Here is a 20,806-nt window from a genome sequence, read left to right on the forward strand (position 1 = left end):
GAAAACCTGCAAGTGATCAAGAACCCAAAGCCAAAGAAATAGAAATTTTACATATAAGAAAAAATGAATGAAATAAATTTATTTACCTTCTTAGTTCAAAATGACCCAATAAAGCCTTCTTTGCAAACTTGTCCAATAAAGTTAATTCTAAAATTAACCTTTTCTAAATGCACAGTTTACAACCTGCGGAAATCATCATTTAAAGTTGAACGTTATGTTGATGTTATTACTTATTTAAGTTTTTGTTTTATGTTTCAAACTATCTGTATGCCTTATGGAAGGTCAACCATCTGAATGGTTTGAAAATGTATAGAAATGCTCAATAAAATCACAAGGTTTTTTAAAATGACGGATTTTCCCATTTCATTATTGAATCATGTTTTAACTAATTACCAATTTACATCAAACAAAATAATGCATACAAATATGATGAGTTGACTTATTTGCAATTAACTTTTAAGACGGGAACATCTAAACTACAACAAGTAGACAGAAAAATTAAAAGCACTGCTAAAATCTATTAAATAGTGTGATAATTCTACTCAGCTGGAGTTAAAAGGAGTTGAAAAAATATCTTTCAAAGACTTCAAGGCAATCTTGTTCATAGAGATTTATGATTTTTTATTTTTTTCTACATTTTTAAGAAATTAAATTATGGAAAAACTGTCGGGCTTTTTATTGCATGTATTGCCAGTTTTGTTTAAAAGATCACATCTTAGAATGTTTATTAAGTGACCAATTTGTTGATTTAAATAGTGTCTCTTCTAGAAATTTAGAATAGAACAAACAGCACTTAATCTCATTTCCTCTTATAAACTAACTGAGCATTAGGATGTGTGGTTTTGGATGTGAAAGAGATTTAATTAGTGCTGTTAGAGATAGATTAAAGCTGCATTCAGTGATTTAAGCTCATCATGTTTATATTCATGAGTCCACCGACCTTCACACAGATACAAAGGCCCTGCCAGGGGGGGGATGCAGGGAAAAGAAAAAGGCATAATGAAAGTGAAAAACATGGTCAGCATTTTGTCCTGCAGAGGGTGCTCTGGGCTCCCAGATATAAAATGCAGCCAGCTTCAAGGGGGGGCGTTTTGTTTCATCAGAGGTGTGGGGGGTGTTTCATGTGTCAAGCTCATTTTCTGCCTCAGATTCAGAAACAGGAACACAAAGGAGTCGCTGCTTTGCTGCTGTTTCATCGATCCATTCATCCTTCCAGAGAACAGTGAGGATGGACCTGCTGCAGGACCACTGGAGCTTTGTTCAGCTCCTCTCAGGTGGGATTCAGGATTTCTCTGCTTCATATTCACACTCAGCAGTCTGTAAAACCTGCCAGAGCAGATGTTAGCTCATATATGCGTTTTAATGGTTCTAGACGCTGCCTTTTGAAACCTCTCAGCTGCTCTGCATTCATTTAAATAAGAAAACAGCACAGACAGCGTAAAAAAGCTCTTCTAAAATGGTCAGATTTTCTAATACACATTTGATTAATGTGTATTAGATATCAAAAAGAGCACAGATGCTTTACCTCTACAGTCAGTTTATCTGGAACTTTAATCATCAGGTGATCACCTGATGGGTCAGAGGTTCAGAAAACACGTTCCTTTGTTTATTCTAAATGACTGATGCGTTAATCAGAGTCTGAAAGGTAAAGACGTATTGTGCATTTTTAGGATTTGAACCACATTTCTTGTCAAAGGAAATAAAGACTGTTAGCTCTGCTCTGTATTTTTTTGTTTTGTCCTATGTTTTTGTAAATTTATTCGGCGTCTTCTTTGAACAGGGCTCCACTTTTGTCTCCGGTGATCAGGGTTTTCTGACTGCTCCATGTTCACAGCCCCAAAGCAGCGTTTTTTTAGTCTAGCACTGTTTGTTTTCAATATTTGCTGTCTCAAACACAGCTGAGTTAAACGAGGGAGTCAACATCAGACCTCCACAGAGTAAAAACATTTCAAACAGGTGTGTTTGAACAGCAAACCATGTTTGACATGCAGAGCAACATGTCCCCAGAGACAGCACAGATGGACACTGATTTAATGTACGAAGGGCTCTGTGTTCACATATTTGTTAACATCGGACACATAACTAACAAACACTGCTTCTAAGTCATGGTTACAGAGTTAATCTTGCTCTGTTGTCTCCATCTCTGGTCTGTCCACCTGCCATTGTGCATGTATAACTTACACTGAGTCTAACATCACTGGATGAGTTCTAATCCCCTCTGCTTTGCAGAATTGTTCTTATTTAGCAAGATGGAGGATTTCTGTGTATAAATTGGCTTTTTAAGGTCCTGCTTTAACTTTCTAGTGGATTTTTTTTTTAGCCATTCAAAGGTGGATTTGCTGCTGTGTTTTTGATCATTATTTTGCTATATAACCCCGGTGTGCTGGAGCTTAGTCACAAACTCAAGGTCAGGCCTTCTGTGGAGAACACAATTCACGCTTCCATAAATGACAGTATATCTTCCAGGTTCTGATCCAGCCAAGCAGCCTCAGGCCGCCTCTCTTTCCATCACCATGTTTGACTGTCAGAAAAATGGTAAATTTCTGATCTGTTAAGTTCGATTTTTTTTAATAGCTTCCTTTGGAGAGACTCAAGACCACTGCCTACATAATATATATATGTGTATCTAATATGAAGACATTTGGGAAAACTTTATTATTGCACCATGACCTCTGCTGTAGTAGTGAGTCCTGAGAGCTTTAGCTTTTTTTCTACAACTGCCTGAGCCATTGAAGCTCTTTGGAGTATTTGTGGTATATTGGCGTTTTCTGGGAAGTTTCTTCTCAATCCAACATTTTTCCAGTTGTTTATTTGTTATCAGGATCCCCATTAGTAGCCCACTAGGGTAGCATTAAGTCTCCCTGAGGACCGTCACCGAATAAATACATAGAAAGTGTTATAGAATATACTAGTAACTGCAAAATCTCCTACCCATCATCATCATCATAAACCAGGACCAGGTCGGGGAGCATTTGTCTCTGTAGAGACTCCCAGGCTCCCCTGACACCTCCTGCACCTCTGCTGGGGGAGCCCGAGGTGCTGCCGAGCAAGCGCTTCAGCGTTTCCTGGGTCCTCCCCTTGACCCCCCTCTTAGTGGAAGGTGCCTGGAACATCTCCCAAAGGGAAGCGTCCAGGGGGCATCAGAAAAAGATGTCTCGATGTGGAGGAAAAGCGGCTTTACACCAAGCCTCATCCGAATGACTGAATGGCTCCTTACCCTCTCTAAGGGATTGCCCAGACAACCTGCTGAGGAAGGTCATTCCTGCATATATTCGATCATGATCCAGATTACATGACCATAGGTAAGGGTAGGAATGTAGACCAACTGATGAATCTTGAGCTTGGCATTTTCGCTCAGCTCCCTCTTTGCCACTCAGGCTGATGCAGCGTCTGTATTATAGCAGCAGCTGCACCAATCTGTCTATCAATCTCCCGCTCTATTTCCCCCTCACTTGTTAACTCAAAGACACTTGAATTCATCCACTTAAGGCAGGAAGTCACCTTCAACCAGAAGGTAACAAGTCACCTTTTTCTGTTTGAGAACCACGGCCTCAGACAAGAGGAAGCAAGCAGAACCACTACATTAATGAGGGACGAAATCTGTAAGTTGTCAAATCCGATCCCTTCTGGCCCTTGGATGTGGCTACAAATTATTTCCATAAAGGCTGTGAACAGGGGCAATGACAGAGTGCAGCTCTGCTGGAGTCTAAAATGCACCAGGAATTTGTCAAAATTGACCAAATTGACCAAAATGATAAAACAATTGTTTCGTTCATAAAGAGACGAAATGGCCCTTAGTAGATGCTCCCCAGCTCCTTACTCCTGAAGCACCCACACACAGGGCACCACTAGGGTGAGGGGTGCCTTACCTGGTCCATAGAACTCATGTGAAAACTTCCAAGCACCCTTTATTACCATGCAGAGTGTGTAAAGCTGGTCCACTGTTCCATGTCCAGGACAAAAACACTCTGCTCCTCCTGAAGCCGAGGTTCAACATTCAGCCAGACACTATAGCACCCAGAATTAGATCTTCCTAAGGATACGGAGAAGTGTGATTCCCTCTATAGTTGGAACCCACCTTACTGTCCCACTTGTTATGTAGTCAGCTGCTACCCACTCAAATGAGAACAGTGTTAGAAAAGCGCTATTTTCCCCTCCGGAGACACCAGAAAGTTTGCCAGAATTGCTTTGAGGACAAATGATATTCTTTCCCAGTGGCCTCCCAGACCTGAGTTTTCGCTTCTTTGACCACCTGGTCAGCAGCATGCCTGATGTCTTGCTGCCATAGGAGTCCCACAAAACTCCTTCTTCAGCTTGAAAGCATCCTTTACTGCCTTTACTGCCACCACCAGGTTCAGAGATTGTCTCCCTGCAGGCACCACAGGCCTTACGGCGACAGCTACAGGCAGCTGCATCTACCGTTGAGGCAGAGACGATGGCCCACTCAGACCTCATGTCCCCAGCCTCTTCCAGGATCCGGGAGTTGTGCACATCCTTTAACGAGTGCTCCACAAGACATTCCCAACAGATCTGTACTACTTGCTTGGGCCTGCCCATATGTCTGGCGTCCTCCTCTTCCAGTCAGTTGCGCAGCTTTGCTCTGCAATATTTGAAGCTTACTTATGTGTTTCTCTGGAGCACGGGACCATATGGCTGATCAATAATCAAAAGGACACAATACTAATGGTTGTATGACTTCTTTAATTGAAAAGTATGACATAAAGTAGGGACCGCTTCTAATGACAGAAATAGCCCTACCCAGTTGTCTACTTTCTTATCAATTTGACTAGACCAGTTTAATTGTTCATCCATATTTAAACCTAAAATGTCAAACTTCTGCAACCGAGGTTTGCTTTCAGAGTGAGAGACAATGGCACAACATTCCTCAATGAATAATTTGAAGCAGGATTTAGACGTTGTGTTAAAACAAGTCTATTATTGTCCAACCCTCTGGAAACCATGTCTAATTAACTTTGCGGTTTCAAATTTACAACTCTATTATTGGTTGCATCATCGGGTATTTAGTCATTTGTAAAAATAGGAAAAAGAAGGGGACCAAACAACTTCTCTGAGGGACACCACAATCCTGTCTCCAGTTGGTAGAAAAACTACAACTTTAATGCACAGACTGAAATCTGTCAAACAGCTTTTCCTAGATCTAAGAACAAATTCTTTAAACTCATATGCAGAACAATGTCCCAGCAGTAAAGCATTATGTATCAAATCTGTTAATGTACAGTAAATCATGGTTTTGACTGCTGTTCTCTGGAGTCCCAAAGTTATTTTATTTCTTTAGATGTGGGCAGGATATGCTGCTGCTTGATCCCCTTTAACCTGCTTTGTGTTGTCAGACGGCTTCTATTTAGGCGATTTCTTGAACTAAAGGTCAGACAGAAATCAGGAAAAATTAAAACAAAGAAGTTTGATTCATTGGCAATGAAATAAGACATCACCTGTTTGGGGGGTAAGAATACCTTGAAATGAATTAACTTCTCTGATTATGTCTCATTCAGTCAGAAGTTTTTTTAATTTTTTTATTTTAATTTTCTGTTTTTGTTTCTGTTGGAATAAAGCATAGAAACTAAAATAGTTTCTCCTGGAAAACAGCTCCAGATGTTTGACATTTAACCTGCTGACTGCAAACAAAAGACTGTTTTGCAAAGTAGTTGAATAATAACAAAGATCTTCTGTGGTTGTAGGAAAAGTGGTCATTTCTGGACAAAAATAAATCAAAATGAATCATTTATGCTTCATTTTGTTAAATGTCCTGTACCCCTATTTTGTTGCTATTGGTTCTCATCATACAGTCCGGTGCAAAACTCAGCCTCGCCTTTGTTCTTTGTGTTTCTTCCAAGCAGAAAGATTTCTAAAATGGCTTAACTTCTTCATCAGTGGCTTGGCTTTCGGGATGTTTTCTGGGGGGGTTGACTTCTTTTGTATTCGGTTTACAAAATGTTTAACATTTTTACTTGTGGAATGCAAAGTAATCAGAACTAGAGGGCAGAGTGAAGAATATCTTAATACTTTTTCACAGAGTGGTTCGATGTGAGCCTGGACAACATTGAGACAAAACTATGGTTAAACTCTATAGCATTGTGCATGAATCATATTGATATAATTTGTGTAACATGTTATCGTTTCAGACTTTAACATTACATAAAAACATAATTAGAAACTTGGGAGTAAAGAGGCAGAAATGTTCTAGCCTCTTCTTTCTGAGTGATATGCCAACGTATTTATGCAAACACAAAGTTATAAATAGTTTCCTACAAGTACTTATTTTCTGCATATTTAAACTGTTTACTTTAAAGAAGTCATTGTGTTGGGTAAATTGGGTTAGTAATGTTGCCTCGCAGCAGAAATCTGGGCTTTAAGCCCAAGTTGCAATCCGCTAACAGTTTTTACTCTGCTATAAGAGTTCTGATTCATTTTAGTGCTCACGTTCTAACAATTTAGGACATTTAACTCCCATTAAATATTCCCTGTTTTCTGAGCCATCTGTGACATTGACAGTGTTTCCTACTACACTTTGACCCTGCTAATTATTCTCATTCGTTTTGGCAAGAAGATTACAGCCAAAGGCATTTCTAAAACACATAACTGCTGAAGTCACCTTTGGCTGTCAAGTTAAATGGGCTCCTGTTAGCTGCAGGGATGCAAAATGTATCCATCAAACCTCCACTCTCAAAAAAAAAGCTTTAAGATCCATTCTTTAGGCTCATAATCACCAACAGCCTGAATCTGTGGAATCCCAAAGATGACAGTTTCACTGATGGGGAATAGGTTTTTAGGTCCTGTAAGGAGATATAGGCAGAAACCTCTCTGCATTGTTTGAGGTGTTTGATATAAAATTTGAGAAAAAGGACGTAAGAAGTGACTTGTCAATAGTTGTGTAGACATCTTTAGGAAGAAAAAAAAAGGATAAATCCACAGCAAAAAAACACAGTTCTATCATTCCTTAGGGGATCATCTTCCTCCATCTTGCCAGGCTTGAACAATGATTGGCCTCAGATTTCATTGGCTGTCCTAAACTGACGTCTAGGTGCAGGTAACGAATCAGAGTGCTACTTTGTGCCACAGATCCAATGACTGTGAGGTGCAGGTAGGTGGTAGACAGTGAACGGATAAATAAAACATTAATGAAGTGAAGCTAAAGCAATAAATCTGAACCCATTCAACATGTGAAATTAATATTACAGAAGATTCTTTAAAACTTCAGAGCAGTGAAGATCTGAAAACATCCATGACCAGTTGGTTTATCAATGCAGATGTTTAAAGATTTTTCTATTTTATTTTTTATTTTTTTGTCCCCTGTAGTGATACTGCTGATGTCATCGTGGTGCGTTCAGGGTCTCCGTGTCAACGTGTTTCCCAGGAAGCCTCTATTTAAGCTCGGCACGCTCCAGCAGGTGGTCTGCCAGGTTCAGGAGTGTTCAGCAGTACCTGACATTTCCTGGTTTACCGTAAACGACCGTCCTCTGTTGGCGTCCACCGCCACCAACAGGACCCACTCTGTTCTGACTTTTAACTCTGTGACAATACAAGACGAGGGACAGATGGCATGTAAAGTCACGTGTGCAGGACAACGGGCAGAGATCCGGACCTCTGTCTCAGTTTACTGTGAGTTTATACACCAAGAGATCATTATTCTCGTCTCATTTCATGCTATGAACCTAAAATCACCTTCCTCTTCTGGTTTCAGCCTTTCCTTCAGACCCTGTAATCACAGGTCATGACCACCTGAGAGATAACGTGGAGACGTCCCTCACCTGCCAGGTCCCACACCTCTACCCTGCTGAAGATGTTGATTTCACCTGGCTTAAAGGAAACACAGTTCTGAATAGCACTAACACACAGTCAGGGTCTAGCTCAGTGACTTACACGCCTCAGAAAAAGGACTCTGGGGGGAACCTCACCTGCCGGGTGATGCTCAAGCTTCAAGGTCTGCCATCTGAGAAGAGGACGAGAGAGACCACAGTCCATATAAACGTCCTCTGTGAGTTTGTGACTAAGTTTGTCCATTTCTTCTCAGCCTGTTAGAGGCCTGGGTCCAGAGGTCCTGTATCCGAGTCCCAATACCATCATCTGCAATCTGTGGTTCCAGACCCCAAACGGTTCTTTAGACACTCAACCATGGCTCTTCATCACTTGGGCTAAAAATGATGAAGAGCCAGATAATGTCTTGAGCAACAACTATTCTAACAAATGCATGTTTTAGTATTTTACTCCACTGACTAATTACAACGCATAACCCCACCCCAAAAAAATTACTCAAATTAAACCAGAAATCATATGTAGGAAAATGTCAGTTTTTTTAACATTATCTAAAAAATAACAACAATCCATTGAAACTATATTATCATCTTCTCACAAGTTTTTTTCTTCATCAAAACATAACATTTTAAATAGCACTGTGTTTAAAACGTACACATTTTCTGTGGTAGATATCGATTACTTATAAGTTATCTTTTTCTCTTTTAAAAAGAGAAAATTAGCAATCTGTGGTTGATATCTGTTGTATTAAAATTTTTATTTGTTTGTTTTAAAGCGTCTGGAAATATTTGCATGTCTAAACTAAATGTATTAGATGGACTGAAGTCAAAACTAAACACTTTGGATTGTAAAGGTTTAAGACCCCTGATCTAATCCGTGATCAATCTGGGTTGATCACGGATTTGATTAGATCAATGTCGATGTCTGGAATTAGAACGCAACGTGTAGAATTAGGGTTTGATTTCCAGAAGCAGGGTCTTGAGTTGTAAGGTTTTATTATGGGTGTTTGTGTTTAACTAATGCCAGGGCTAACTCCTTTGTGCCGTTTCTGAGGCATGGTTTTCTTTTCATAATACTGTTAATTCCCTAAAGGTGATAGCTGCAAGTGTAACCTCTCACAACCATTAAGTGGCAAACCCGCACTCATCTGCCCTCTGACCCCCTTATGTTGGCACTGACAGTCAAAAGCCTTCACACTTGTATGCTTTCATTTGGCTTAAATCTTAGTAAATGTAACTATGAGAAGCCATTTCTCAGCTCTATCTACTAGGATCTGGCAATGCCTAACCCATCCATCCATCCATTATCTGACACGCTTGTCCCGAGTGGGGTCGCGAGGGTGCCGGTGCCTATCTCCAGCAGTCAATGGGCGAGAAGTAGGGTACACCCTGGACAGGTTGCGAGTCCATCGCAGGGCAACAGAGACACACAGGACAAACAACCATTCACACACACACTCATACCTAAGGAGAATTTAGAGAAGCCAATTAACCTAACAGTCATGTTTTTGGACTGTGGGAGGAAGCCGGAGTACCCGGAGAGAACCCATGCGTGCTCAGGGAGAACATGCAAACTCCATGCAGAAAGACCCTGGGAATCGAACCCAGAACCTTCTTGCTGCAAGGCAGCAGTGCTACCCACTGCTTAACTGAGCAGCCCATGCAATGCCTAACCCTAAATGGATATTCATATTGGTGAGGAATTCTTCTGCGCCGCTTTGGCATCTCAACCAGAAAAAAGTTATGTATTTTGGACCAGTTAAGAAGTCAACAAACAATTATTTATATACTATATTTCTTCAGTAAAATACCACTCTAGTTATCCTGTGGTTGATATATTATTTTTGCAGAACATAAACGAAAAACATTATCATTTTGATGCAAAAGTTGTAACTACTGTGTGACTTTTCACTTCAGTCCAAAAATGAAATCTTAACGTTTTTCTTCACCTGACTCATGATGTCTGAGGTAAGTATGGACTGATGTCTTTCTGAGACATGCAGTTTTAATCCGAGTCCCCCTGTCCGTGTCCTCCAGTCCACTGTCCTGTTGGCCCTCAGCTCAGCCTGCTTTTTCTAATCAGATCCAAATCCTGATTCCCTTTCATCTTCCTCCTCTGCAGATGCTCCGGTCTTCAGGAATGTATCCGGCCCCATGGAAGTGATGGCGGGCTCTCCGCTGACTCTCAGCTGTTCCGCAGAGGGAAACCCGGAGCCAACCATCACCTGGACAGTAGGTGGTAGGTTTCTACATTCTGCTCCTGCTGGTCTGTTTGTCCTGTCGGCTGTCGAACTTTCTGATGCTGGACGATACGAGTGTAAAGCCATAAACTCAGAGGGAAACCAAACTGCAGCTGTAGACGTCAGTGTTCTTGGTGAGAGTTAGCTCCGGTCTCATTCAGTCTTCTTCTTGTAGTCTCTATTGGGTTTTGACACTTGCTTGTTTTCTCGCGTAGCTCCGCCTACCATGACCTTCCTGTTGGTGAATCCAGGTGAGGAGGTGGTGGAAGGTCAGCAGGTGAATTTTACTTGTGGCTCCGAGGGAGCTCCACCTCCTACACTGGTTCTGAAGAGGAAGGGGGAGGAGCTTCACAGGACTGAGTCCGCCTCCGTATGCATGTTCAGCCTCCCTTTTGCTGTACTGGAGGACTCTGCCCTCTATGAGTGTGAAGCCTCCAATCAGTATGGCTCCCAGCATACCTCCAGGTTCATCACTGTCAGAGGTACCTTTGTTCCAAGATGTTGGATATTTTTGCCCATCAGGACTGCTCTCACACTCTCCATGTGTTCCTCCTTGTTACCAGCCCACCCTCTACAGGTGGAGGCCAGCCCTCAGGTCTCAGCGGAGCGGGGCTCAGCACTTACGCTGACTTGTAGGGCCTCAGGGTGCCTGCACCCCCCCACTCTCAGTTGGAGAAGGACAGACCGGAACCGAACCCTCCTCCAGAAGAAGAAGCAGCGGGATGGGCGGTCCCAGCTTCACCTGTGGAACCTGGACCTTCAGCATCAGGGAGGGTACAGCTGTGAGGCCGAGTGTGACTCCGTCATTAGGACCAGGGAGATCCACGTCCAGGTGTACTGTGAGTCTGACCACATTTTCAATACTTTGTGGAACCTTCTTCTGTGCATGCTTGGATCTTGTGTGCTTGCTACAATTGTTCTGTGTCTGTGGATCTTGTCCTTTGTGTGTAGATTTTTTTCTCCTTATGTGAATCGTGCTGTGCATGTGTTGATCTTATCCTGTGCATGTATGAATCACATATGTGTATTTGTGAAAATTGAGACCGATCTACTTCCATAATGTTGGTGACCGGATGGTTTCCAAACAAATGGCTCATTTTTTCTCTGTTTTTATAAAGCTTCTATGCATGTTGTTGAGTTTCAATTAACATACCACTAACTTGTGGCAGACTTGGGGAACTGCACCATTTTCCAATTCTGTCTAAGCCACTTTATAGGGAGATGGTAATTGGAGTGGTGTTCCTTGGTTTGAAGAGTAAAAAATGTCAGTTTCACTTTTCAGGCCTTTGCTACGTGTCTTTTACCTTCTTTCCTCATTTTGATTATTGTTGATGAGGGCTACCATTCCCTAAAATCAGAGGTGGGTTGAGTAAAACTTTGGAAAAATAGCTTTTAGGAATACTTTTACTGAACTGTACTTATCATTTTCAGTATTGCTACTCTTACTTCGCTAAAAATACTGGTTGCTCTGTCTACTGTGAGTAACTTCAGATCAGATAAATATATACAGGAAACAGAAGATGTTGTTAGTGGAAGTTTGCAACCCCTTGGCCGCGGGGGAGTGGTGGCCTAGTGGTTAGGGCATTGTGCTTGGTATCCAGAGATTCTGAGTTCAAGCCCCACTCCCACAGACTGCCACTCTAGGGAGTTGCCCTTAACCCCACAATGCTCCCCAGGCGCCGCACAATGGCAGCCCACTGCTCCCCAAGGGGATGGGTTAAATGCAGAGAGTTTATTTCATTGCTCTGTACTTGTGACAGTGCAATGACAGTGAAAAAACTGGGGAGAAAAAAAGGAAGTTCGTCATCCTCTAGGACTGGTTTTCTAAGTTTTATGTTGAAAAATCTGTTTTGAAAGAATTGATTCCTCTACGTGAATTTTTTATTTTTTATTGTGTAATTTATTATTTACTTATTTTTTTGTATTTTATTTTTTAAAATACCAGAACCTGCAGCTTAGGTCTTACTGACTGCAACATTTCTAAACATATATTAGATGTTATGATCCAACAGTTACTCAATACTTGAATTGCCTTTTTATCAAATATGTTTTCTCTTTTGATTCCATAGATGACTACTTTTTAGTTTGTATCTGGTGTACAACACACATTAAAGTAGTTATACAGTCGCCCGAGGAAAATGTTTGGATATATGTAATAAAATATTTCATTATAAGCCTAAATTACCTTCATATTCAGGTTGAGGAGTGGATTTAAAGCTCTTACCAGAGCAGAAACAGAAAGTGAAGCAAACAACAATATAAACCCACGGCGGCTATCAGGAACCTTTTACTTACATTTTAATATCTCTAGGAGTGTTGGTATCGTAGTACTACTGAAGGAGTTTGGCTTCCTTCCAGCTGATATCAGATGTTTTTAAGGAAGGAGATAATGCTGATGAATCAAATTATTACTTTTTTCCTTTCCAGAACACACACTGATAGAAGTTTATGGGAAATTATTCCAGCATTAATCACTACTGTTCAGTTTCACTCTGACTTGCTGCTGCCGCTCAGTCTATTCTGTCCTGCCACTGCAGCATACCTACAGGTCAAGGGTCAGGAAGTTCTACATTTTTTTTGTTTACATTGGTTTTGTTCCTCAGCATTTTATCACACTACTCTTTCTGGCAACACGTCCTACTGTTGACAGTTAAAAACACAGCAGCTGTAGGTGCCAGGCCTCTGAGTCAGAAAGGAGATTAAAGTAAATTTAGTGAATGAAGGAGCTCCTGTTTCACAGTATTTCAGCCTAAAAAAAAACAGCTGATCTGGGGTTTGGTTTAATCCAAGAGACTCTGATATAAAAGGCGATCATGACTGGGAGACCCAAGAAGAAACAACAGAGCTGTTAAGTGAGAGAAAATGTGAATTTTATTTATCCTCAACCTTCAATCTGAACTGCAGAGGACAAACTCCAGCGCTCCGACCAACATTACCCAACACAGAGAGAAACCAAACACCCCCCACCACCCCACCCACATATACACTCTGACTTCCCGGACCTCCTCACCAAATGTGAAACGCTCTACTACGAGACAGACTGTCGGAGAGTCTGTGTTTCAAATAAAATGGTTTAATCCAGGCCTCAACTCTCTATCAAGTCCTCTGTCATGACATTCCTTTTTTTTTTTTTATCAGAGTCAGAGCTGCGTTTAAAACAGAACCTATTGAAATACACAGAAAAATCTACCTTTTCAGTTTCCAAAGAGATTTTTTTAAGAAAAATGTTTTGCGGAGATCTGAACTGAAGCAGACTTTGTTCAGCTTTCTTGCAGGGACACCAGGATCCCGCTGACATGCAGAGCTTTTACGGGTGTTACTTTTTACTTTAACTGGAAGTTGATGTCTTTACAGATGTACTATGGCAGGAGATCCAGAATATTTTGTGGAGGTTTCAGGTGTGCTGAAGATGTTCTGTTGAAGGTTTATGGTTTGACCAGTGACAGAAGAGGCAGGGGGGGTTTAAAGGTGAAGGAAAACTTTTATATGTAGTTAGATAGTAGCCTACTGGAGATATTTTACAGGATGTTCTACAAGGTTTATCTGTTCCAGATTATTTTTCACCAACAATCCTTCAAATTCTATTTTATCAGTCTGACAGAATCCAGATCAGGACTGTGAGCATAATGAAAAGTTTAGATGATATAGGAGATTAGCTTTTTCCTGTCTGTTGTTTAGTTCCTCTCATTGATGTCTCTGCTCTTTTCTTGTCTCTCCAGCATTCCCCTCTGATCCTGTTCTGGAGGATCCTGGTCCCGTCCTGCTTGGCCAGGAAACTGAATATCACTGCAATGTCTTCAACATTTTCTCAGCCAATCAGCTGAGGTTCTCCTGGCTTTCAGGAAATGAAACCCTAATGATGGAGATGTACAAGTCCTCTGGTTCCCTGCAGAACATCTCATCAGTCCTAAAGCACCAGGTTGAGACGGTGCAGCAGGTCCTGACCTGTAGGGTGGAGCTGCTGACAGTGGACAGAGACGTTTGGAAATCCAGAAGGACTAGCATCCCTCTGCAGATCCACTGTAAGTAATCAGGGTTTGGGTTTTAATCATCTCAGATTCCCTTTTTAAAACTCCAGAGTTATTCTGAGTTGTTAGAAGTCAACTTTATGAGTTGACTTCTAACATTCATTGAGGTGGTTTCATTCAGATTATTCCTATTTCTGTGATAATTCCAATAAAAAAACAGGAAATGTAAAGCTTTTCTCTATAACATGCTATGAGCCTTTAGCTATTAAAAAAATAGTTTGGTAGCTCCATGCTCCTTTTTTGGTAAGTGGTGATTTGAAGGTCAAATGTCAAGAACAGCTTAATTTAGGAGGATCCGCCAACAGAGCAGACAATCCAACTTCCCAATTAACTAAAGGACGCGAGTAAAAGCTGTAAATATTTTGATGAGACTTAAGTAATAAAACAAGATTCCATTCTCAAAAACTGGCTCAATTATAGCTGATGTTAATTGAGTCCTTTGGGGAGATAACAATATTTCAGTGTGCAAGACATATTAAAAAAATTATGTACACAAAGAGGAAGGGTGTATAGATATATAATTTTAGAGTTTTCATATGTTTTAGGTTTATAATCACTAAATAGTTCCATTTAGTTAGTTTTTCCCTATTATTTAGTTATTATTTATATTTACCTCTTCTTGCACCCAAAGGATCTGAATAAGCTCTACACTGGTGGCCTCCTTATTCATTAATTCAACTATTAAACCGGGTTGCCATCAGTGCAGTACCTGCTCATAAATGGTAGCTTTTGAATTCTATGTTACAGTTTCCCATCAGCATTGACCAAGCTCTGCACTGGTGGCGACCTTGTGTAATTCCTTGAACTGATGTCTTTTTTTCTCCTAATCCTCTCTTTCTCCTTTAAATCTTGATAACCCTAACCTCAGGTTTGTATCTGTTTCTGACCCAGATCCTCCCAGGTTGCCCTCCTTGTCCATCAGTCCAGGTGATGAGGTGCTAGAGGGTCAGCAGGTGACGTTTACCTGCCGTTCAGATGGAGTTCCGCCACCCGCAGTAATGTTGAGGAGAAATGGGGAGGAGCTTCTGAGGAGTGACTCTGATTCCTCCTCCTCTATCACTCTCAGCATCTCCTCCGCCCTTCTAGAAGAGTCGGGCCTCTACCAGTGTGAGGCCTCGAACCAGTATGGCTCCCAGTTTGTCTCCAGCTCTGTCACAGTCAAAGGTCAGAAGGTTGATGATGAAAGACGAATTTCTGTGAAGTGTTTTCCAAACCGATAAGCTGGCACCTCAAAAATAATCCAGCTCAACAATTTGCCGTAAAATGTCAAGTAATGAGTAGCTAGCTAAAGTTTACCTGAGTGTTTATTCTCTGTATAAATGCAGTCCTATAATGAAACCATCCATATTCATAGAAAGTACACAATGCTTATTTTGCAGCAAAAAAAAAAAAAAAAAATCCTTGTCATTGTTTTGTTGTGAATATTAGAATTGGCCCTTTTTATTTTTATAATTGAGGAGTATTACAATAATAGTTTCGCCCCAGAGCCACAGTTTTCAGGCCCCTGCCCAAGGCTTTAACAAGACTAAACACCAGTTAATTATCATAAAAAATAGGCTTCATTGTTGACACTCTATCATCTGAACTGATAACTAATCATCTCTGGGTCAAAATAGTCAAAATGTGTCTGGATGATCTGAATTCAGCAGGTGATTTTAGATCAGTGGAAACCTGAAGGTTTGTTTAAGAAGTTTAATGAACCCTTGAAGACATTTCTGTTGACAGATTAGGACAGAACTACTTTGGTTTAATAGGATCACAGGACCATGATCGGGACCACAGGTCTAATCTTGGACAAACTTTATTCAACTTTCCTGCCGGGACTGAAGGATCATGCTGACACATGGATCTTCATCCTGTTTGCCCCTATCCATTTTCTGCTGAGAAGATCTCAGAATTTTCCTAATCCAGAATTGGCTGGATTAAAGAGGTTCAAATCTGTCAAACAAAATTCCACAAAATACTAGCCTAGTAAACTAGCCCCACCCGCAGTGTTGGGCACGTTACTTTGAAAAAGTAATTAGTTATAGTTACTAGTTACTTCTCCCAAAAAGTAACTGAGTTACTAACTGAGTTACTCCACAATAAAAGTAACTAGTTACTAGTAAAAGTAACTATTGCGTTACTTTTGCGTTTCTCGCCCCCGTAACCCTCACCACCCAGCCCCCACCTTCTCGCCGTGTGTTTCCAAAGCCAGCTGAATAGAGCGAACGACAAAGACAAGAACCTGCAGAGAGTTTTGCATTTATTGCAACTGGTGAGTATATGAAATTAATAACTGGGGATGTCTAATTCTGAAATCTATCTATCTATCTATCTATCTATCTATCTATCTATCTATCTATCTATCTATCTATCTATCTATCTATCTATCTATCTATCTATCTATCTATCTATCTATCTATACTCTGTGTGTGACATAAAATATGGATCTCCATCCCTGCCACAAAGGCCATCAAATAATGTTTAAAATAAAAAATACAGTAGGTTGAGAAGGCAGAGTATCCATCCATCCATCCATCCATCCATCCATCCATCCATCCATCCATCCATCCAGATTTCTCCCTTTCTCCATATAGGCTATCATTTGATCGTTCACGCTCTCCATAGTTCTCCTGTGGCGTGAGCACAGGGCGACTGTTGCGCGCCTTTAGCGAGCATGCGCGTTTCCTGTCGCGTGTGCGGTGAATCGTGCCGCCTGCGGTGTGCGGAGATGCAGGGGAAACCGTATGTGATGGGGAAACGCAGCTCGACCTAACACCGGTATTTCTATCAGGAAAACGCTGTTTTGCTGCTGGAGTCATCCTCACTCTCCATCTCTCTGTGTGTGCTGTACGTTAACACCCGCCAGCGGAAACACCCACCTACCCAACTGACAGATGGAATCTCACTCATCAGCCATTCTCATCCTCCCCTCTCTCATGACAAGGCGCGCACCTCTGGATGACCTAAAAATAATCTTTAATATCTCTTAAACAAAAGTAGCACAAACAATTTTTTTTTTCTGCACAAATCTGCACTAACGTTGCACTAACCATTCAGTCTATATGCAGAGTTTTTTTTTGACGTGGGTGGGGTGTCAGCTTCACGCAGCTGCGCACGAGTCTTATCATGAAAAAAGGTTAATTGTGCGACCTGAGTAACGCGCAGTAACGGGGTGTATGGAATGGTAACTGCGTTATAGTTACAGTCAAAGTAATTAGTTAGATTACTCGTTACTAAAACAAGGTAACGGCGTTAGTAACGCCGTTACTTTCAACGCCGTTAGTCCCATCACTGCCCACCCGCCAACGGCCAAAATAATTTTTGCCTGCAAGTTTGGTCTAGCCTTGATCAATGCCCCAGGCCCTAGAACTGGCGGGCCAATCACAACGCAGAGATGTGTTTTGAATTTCTGGATGCAAAAAGGGCGGGGTTTTTAGGGCGGGACGACAAAGCAGCGCAACGCTGGAGAAATACACAAAGGAAGATGGCAGCAACTATTGAACAGTTCTCGTTTGACTCAGCTTTGGAATCAGTTTCGGAAGGGTTAGACTTTCGGTTTTCGTTTAAACGTGAGCAGGAAGAGGCTCTACGCTCATTAATTTTTAAGAAGGACGTATTCACAGTTTTACCGACAGGCTGTTTTTTTACACTCCCCCACCAGCTTTCTGTCACGCTTACTACGTCACAGTCAGTTGTGCTCATTGGTCAGAGCGTTGGCCAATAGGCACAGACATGGTTTGAAAGACAACGGGTTGTTCTCAACAACAATGTCTCATTAATTGGGGCCAGACTAAATTACACATTTAATCTCACATTTAGTCTGGTTTATTTTTTTCCCGTCCTGTTCCCAGTTCTTCTGGTTTCCATATTTTCTTCTCTTTGTTTTTACAGCTTTCATCAGGGAGGTTGACAGAAATAGCATCTGATCCCACTGCTGAGTCACGTAACTGTTGAGCTGTCAACCTCCCTTCAGTGGGTGATTGGATCGGACCAATGCAGGAACTGTGGGTGTTATAGTTCAATCTTAAACGCCGTAATGCATGTCTCATAGTCCACGAATGGAATAGAAACATCCAGAAAGATTAAATACAAATGAAAGCCATGTGTCCAGTGACGTACAAAATAAACAAGACCAGCAGAACTTCAGAAAGTAATCTTCAGGAAACTGATCTCTTTAAACTTAACATACAGGGTCATTGACATACTTTTCTATCAGTTTAGACCCTGTTGGCTTTAATTAAATAATAACTTATTAAATGTTGTGTCGCTTTGCAGTGCACCAAATTGGTATAAAACATGCGTAAACTGTTGTTTTCTTGTGGCTCAAGAGTTTTAAAACTTTTTAAAATGAGCAGAAACTATTTTGACCCATAGTCGGATGACAGGGTCGTCCACTATCAGGTGATGATGTGCTGCCTAAAGGTCAAAGAAAAGGTCAAGAGGCCCATTTGAAATTCTTTGACCTGTTGCTGCAAATGTGAGAGATGAAATCAACTTTACAAAGCACTTTAAACACATTAAACTGAAGAATGACATTTCTAAAAGCTGATAAAAGCCTGTTTGCTAGTTTTCTACTAAGCGGGCTGATCAGAAACCAGCTGTCACTGACTTCACTTCTCTGTTATCTGAGGAGGTCAGAAGGCTCTTGTAGCTGTTTACAGGCTGAACCTCCTCAAAGTGTTAGAATTAGTCACCAGTGCCGCCTCCACACACTCTTCTCACTTTAGTGTTCAGTGATTTATCACAGTTAACGTCAGCAAGTTAAGAGGTGGCCAGAGCCTCGATGTCTTCGACAGAACATGGCCAGATTTTCCTCAGGGGATAAATCACCACAAAAGTAGGAAATATTATAACTATAGCTATATATATAACTAACTATAGAAGAAGAATTATTAAAAAGGAAATGACAGCAATACGCCATCAGATTTTCTTTTCCCCCCTCTAATATGTCACAGCCCACAAAATAATGTTAGATACAAAGAAAGACCTACTTCCTTGATACCTACCTCTCTACCAACCTAACTTATCATTATTTATATAGTTCTTTACAACATCCAAAAGATGTTGAAGGTCTGTGGCTGTAGCGATAATGCCTGTAGCAATTAACATTTGTTGACAGCATGAATGTGCTTTAGGCCTTTAAAAGTCTAAATGTGCAGTCTCATCTTAAGAAACTTCTGTAACAGTGGCAGAAAATGATGTTACACCTGAAATACTTAGCATTACACCTGCATGAGATCTTTTAACATCCTTTAGGCCAATGCAAGGCCTGCATGATGTGCATCTAACACTGTATGCATGCCATCGATGTGACACAACATAATGGCAGAGAGATGATTTACAAATCTCTGTAACATTTGCCAGGTATTATGCAACTGGAGCAGAATAGATTATAGCGCTTTACAAACATAACGCACTATAAAACCAGAAAAGCATTATTTTATTACCCTCAGAACATCCATGCTTATAACACTGACAGGACCCACTCTAACTATGTTTGTCTGGGTTTGTTCTGTTCAGCTCCCCCGAGGAACACCACCGTCCTCATCCTTCCCTCTGCAGAAGTCAAGGAGGGACAAAATGTGACTGTCTGCTGCCAAACAATCAGCTTCCCACCATCAGCTGTGATCCTGAGGAAGCTAAACAACGGAACCGAGCTGTATTCAACCAATGGCACCTTCCTATTGGTCAACGTCACATCCAGAGACTCTGGGTTGTATCAGGTTAACGTGAGCAACGATCTTGGTTCTGAGATCAAAGTCTTCAGCATCAGAGTCAGAGGTTGGTAAAAATCACTAAACTACTATATGAAGATGTTGGATTACATTTTACTTTATTTGTTTGCTTGTATTTCATTAGCAGAGGTCAGAACCGGAGTTCATCCAGGTTTCAGTATCATCCTCATCTCAGCCGCCTGCATTGCTGCCGGGCTCACGGCTTTTGCTTTGGTCCTCGACTACATGAGGAGATCCAGGAAGAAAGGTTTTTATCAGCTGGCCCAGTCCGCCCCGCCTTCAGCATGAAGCCAACACACTCGTTACTGAGGCCCCTAAGCTCCGAAATATGTCTTTCCTTCAGTGCTGATGTGATTTTGTCACATCAGAACATTTTGCTCCTAAATGTCAAAGGGTGGCAATCATGTCCTTGAGACGGGATACCTGACTTCAGGAAGATGGCTTTTAAAGTAGGGCTTTAATGCACTGAAATGTGGCTTTAGTGTTGCTGTAAGAGGTTCACTGCACAGGGAAAGTCTTGAAGTAATGTTAAATCTTTCCCCAAATCTGATGCTTTCAGTTTAAAAACACAGCTTTTTTTTTTTATATAATGGCTAACGTGGATCAGGTGGCCAAAATATCACACATGTCCCAGCTCCCTCTGGTTGTGGTGCTCCTTAGATTCAAGCTCTGACTCCAGCATTCACAACAAGATTTAAAATATCTCTTTTCCCAGCATACAGTGCTGTAACACCACAATTCCCTCCTACGGATATCATTTTTTTTCACATTGTTTTGTAAAATCTATGAAACTTTTAGAAATAATATAACCAGTAAACATCATTAAATAGTTTTAAGGAAAAATGAACCAAAGTATTTTTGGGGAAAACCCAAAAGTGACTAAAGGAAAACAATTCAGGGGCCAGGAATGTTTCCAGCATGAAACACAAGTCGTTAGGTTATTGGAAATCCTGTAACCCCAGTTGTTGCTGCCAAGAGTGACAGAAACAGTTTTTAGGTTTAGGGTCCGTTTCAGGTTGCCTTGGATCCACCGCTTCCTACATTAA

General features: G+C 41.2%; 1 protein-coding gene across 3 annotated transcripts; it reads left to right on the forward strand.

Annotated features, from left to right (window-relative positions):
* Positions 1-1,078: 1,078 nt before the first annotated feature.
* On the forward strand, positions 1,079-20,497 carry vcam1b (vascular cell adhesion molecule 1b). 3 transcript variants are annotated; one of them, XM_038286690.1, is made up of 11 exons: positions 1,089-1,274; positions 2,955-3,122; positions 7,318-7,620; positions 7,703-7,996; positions 9,895-10,146; positions 10,228-10,494; positions 10,576-10,851; positions 13,732-14,034; positions 14,932-15,204; positions 19,546-19,806; positions 19,885-20,497. In XM_038286690.1, the coding sequence occupies exons 3-11, from the start codon at positions 7,329-7,331 to the stop codon at positions 20,046-20,048; spliced, it is 2,382 nt and encodes a 793-aa protein (XP_038142618.1). In that variant the 5' UTR covers positions 1,089-1,274; positions 2,955-3,122; positions 7,318-7,328; the 3' UTR covers positions 20,049-20,497. The 3 variants fall into 3 exon arrangements, with proteins under 3 accessions (XP_038142608.1, XP_038142600.1, XP_038142618.1); XM_038286680.1 differs by lacking the exon at positions 2,955-3,122 and having other exon boundaries at positions 1,079-1,274; positions 19,888-20,497; XM_038286672.1 differs by lacking the exon at positions 2,955-3,122 and having other exon boundaries at positions 1,080-1,274.
* Positions 20,498-20,806: the final 309 nt, after the last annotated feature.

The sequence above is a fragment of the Cyprinodon tularosa genome, unplaced genomic scaffold (genome assembly GCF_016077235.1).
Source record: "Cyprinodon tularosa strain WSP-4 unplaced genomic scaffold, ASM1607723v1 ctg106, whole genome shotgun sequence".
NCBI classification, from domain to species: Eukaryota; Metazoa; Chordata; class Actinopteri; order Cyprinodontiformes; family Cyprinodontidae; genus Cyprinodon; species Cyprinodon tularosa.

Coding starts and splice junctions, on each gene's coding strand:
- vcam1b (XM_038286672.1), top strand. CDS start 1,229: ATGGACCTGCTGCAGGACCACTGGAGCTTTGTTCAGCTCCTCTCAG. Junction 10,852..13,731: donor GATCCACGTCCAGGTGTACT/GTGAGTCTGACC, acceptor TTGTCTCTCCAG/CATTCCCCTCTGATCCTGTT. Junction 15,205..19,545: donor CAGCTCTGTCACAGTCAAAG/GTCAGAAGGTTG, acceptor TGTTCTGTTCAG/CTCCCCCGAGGAACACCACC.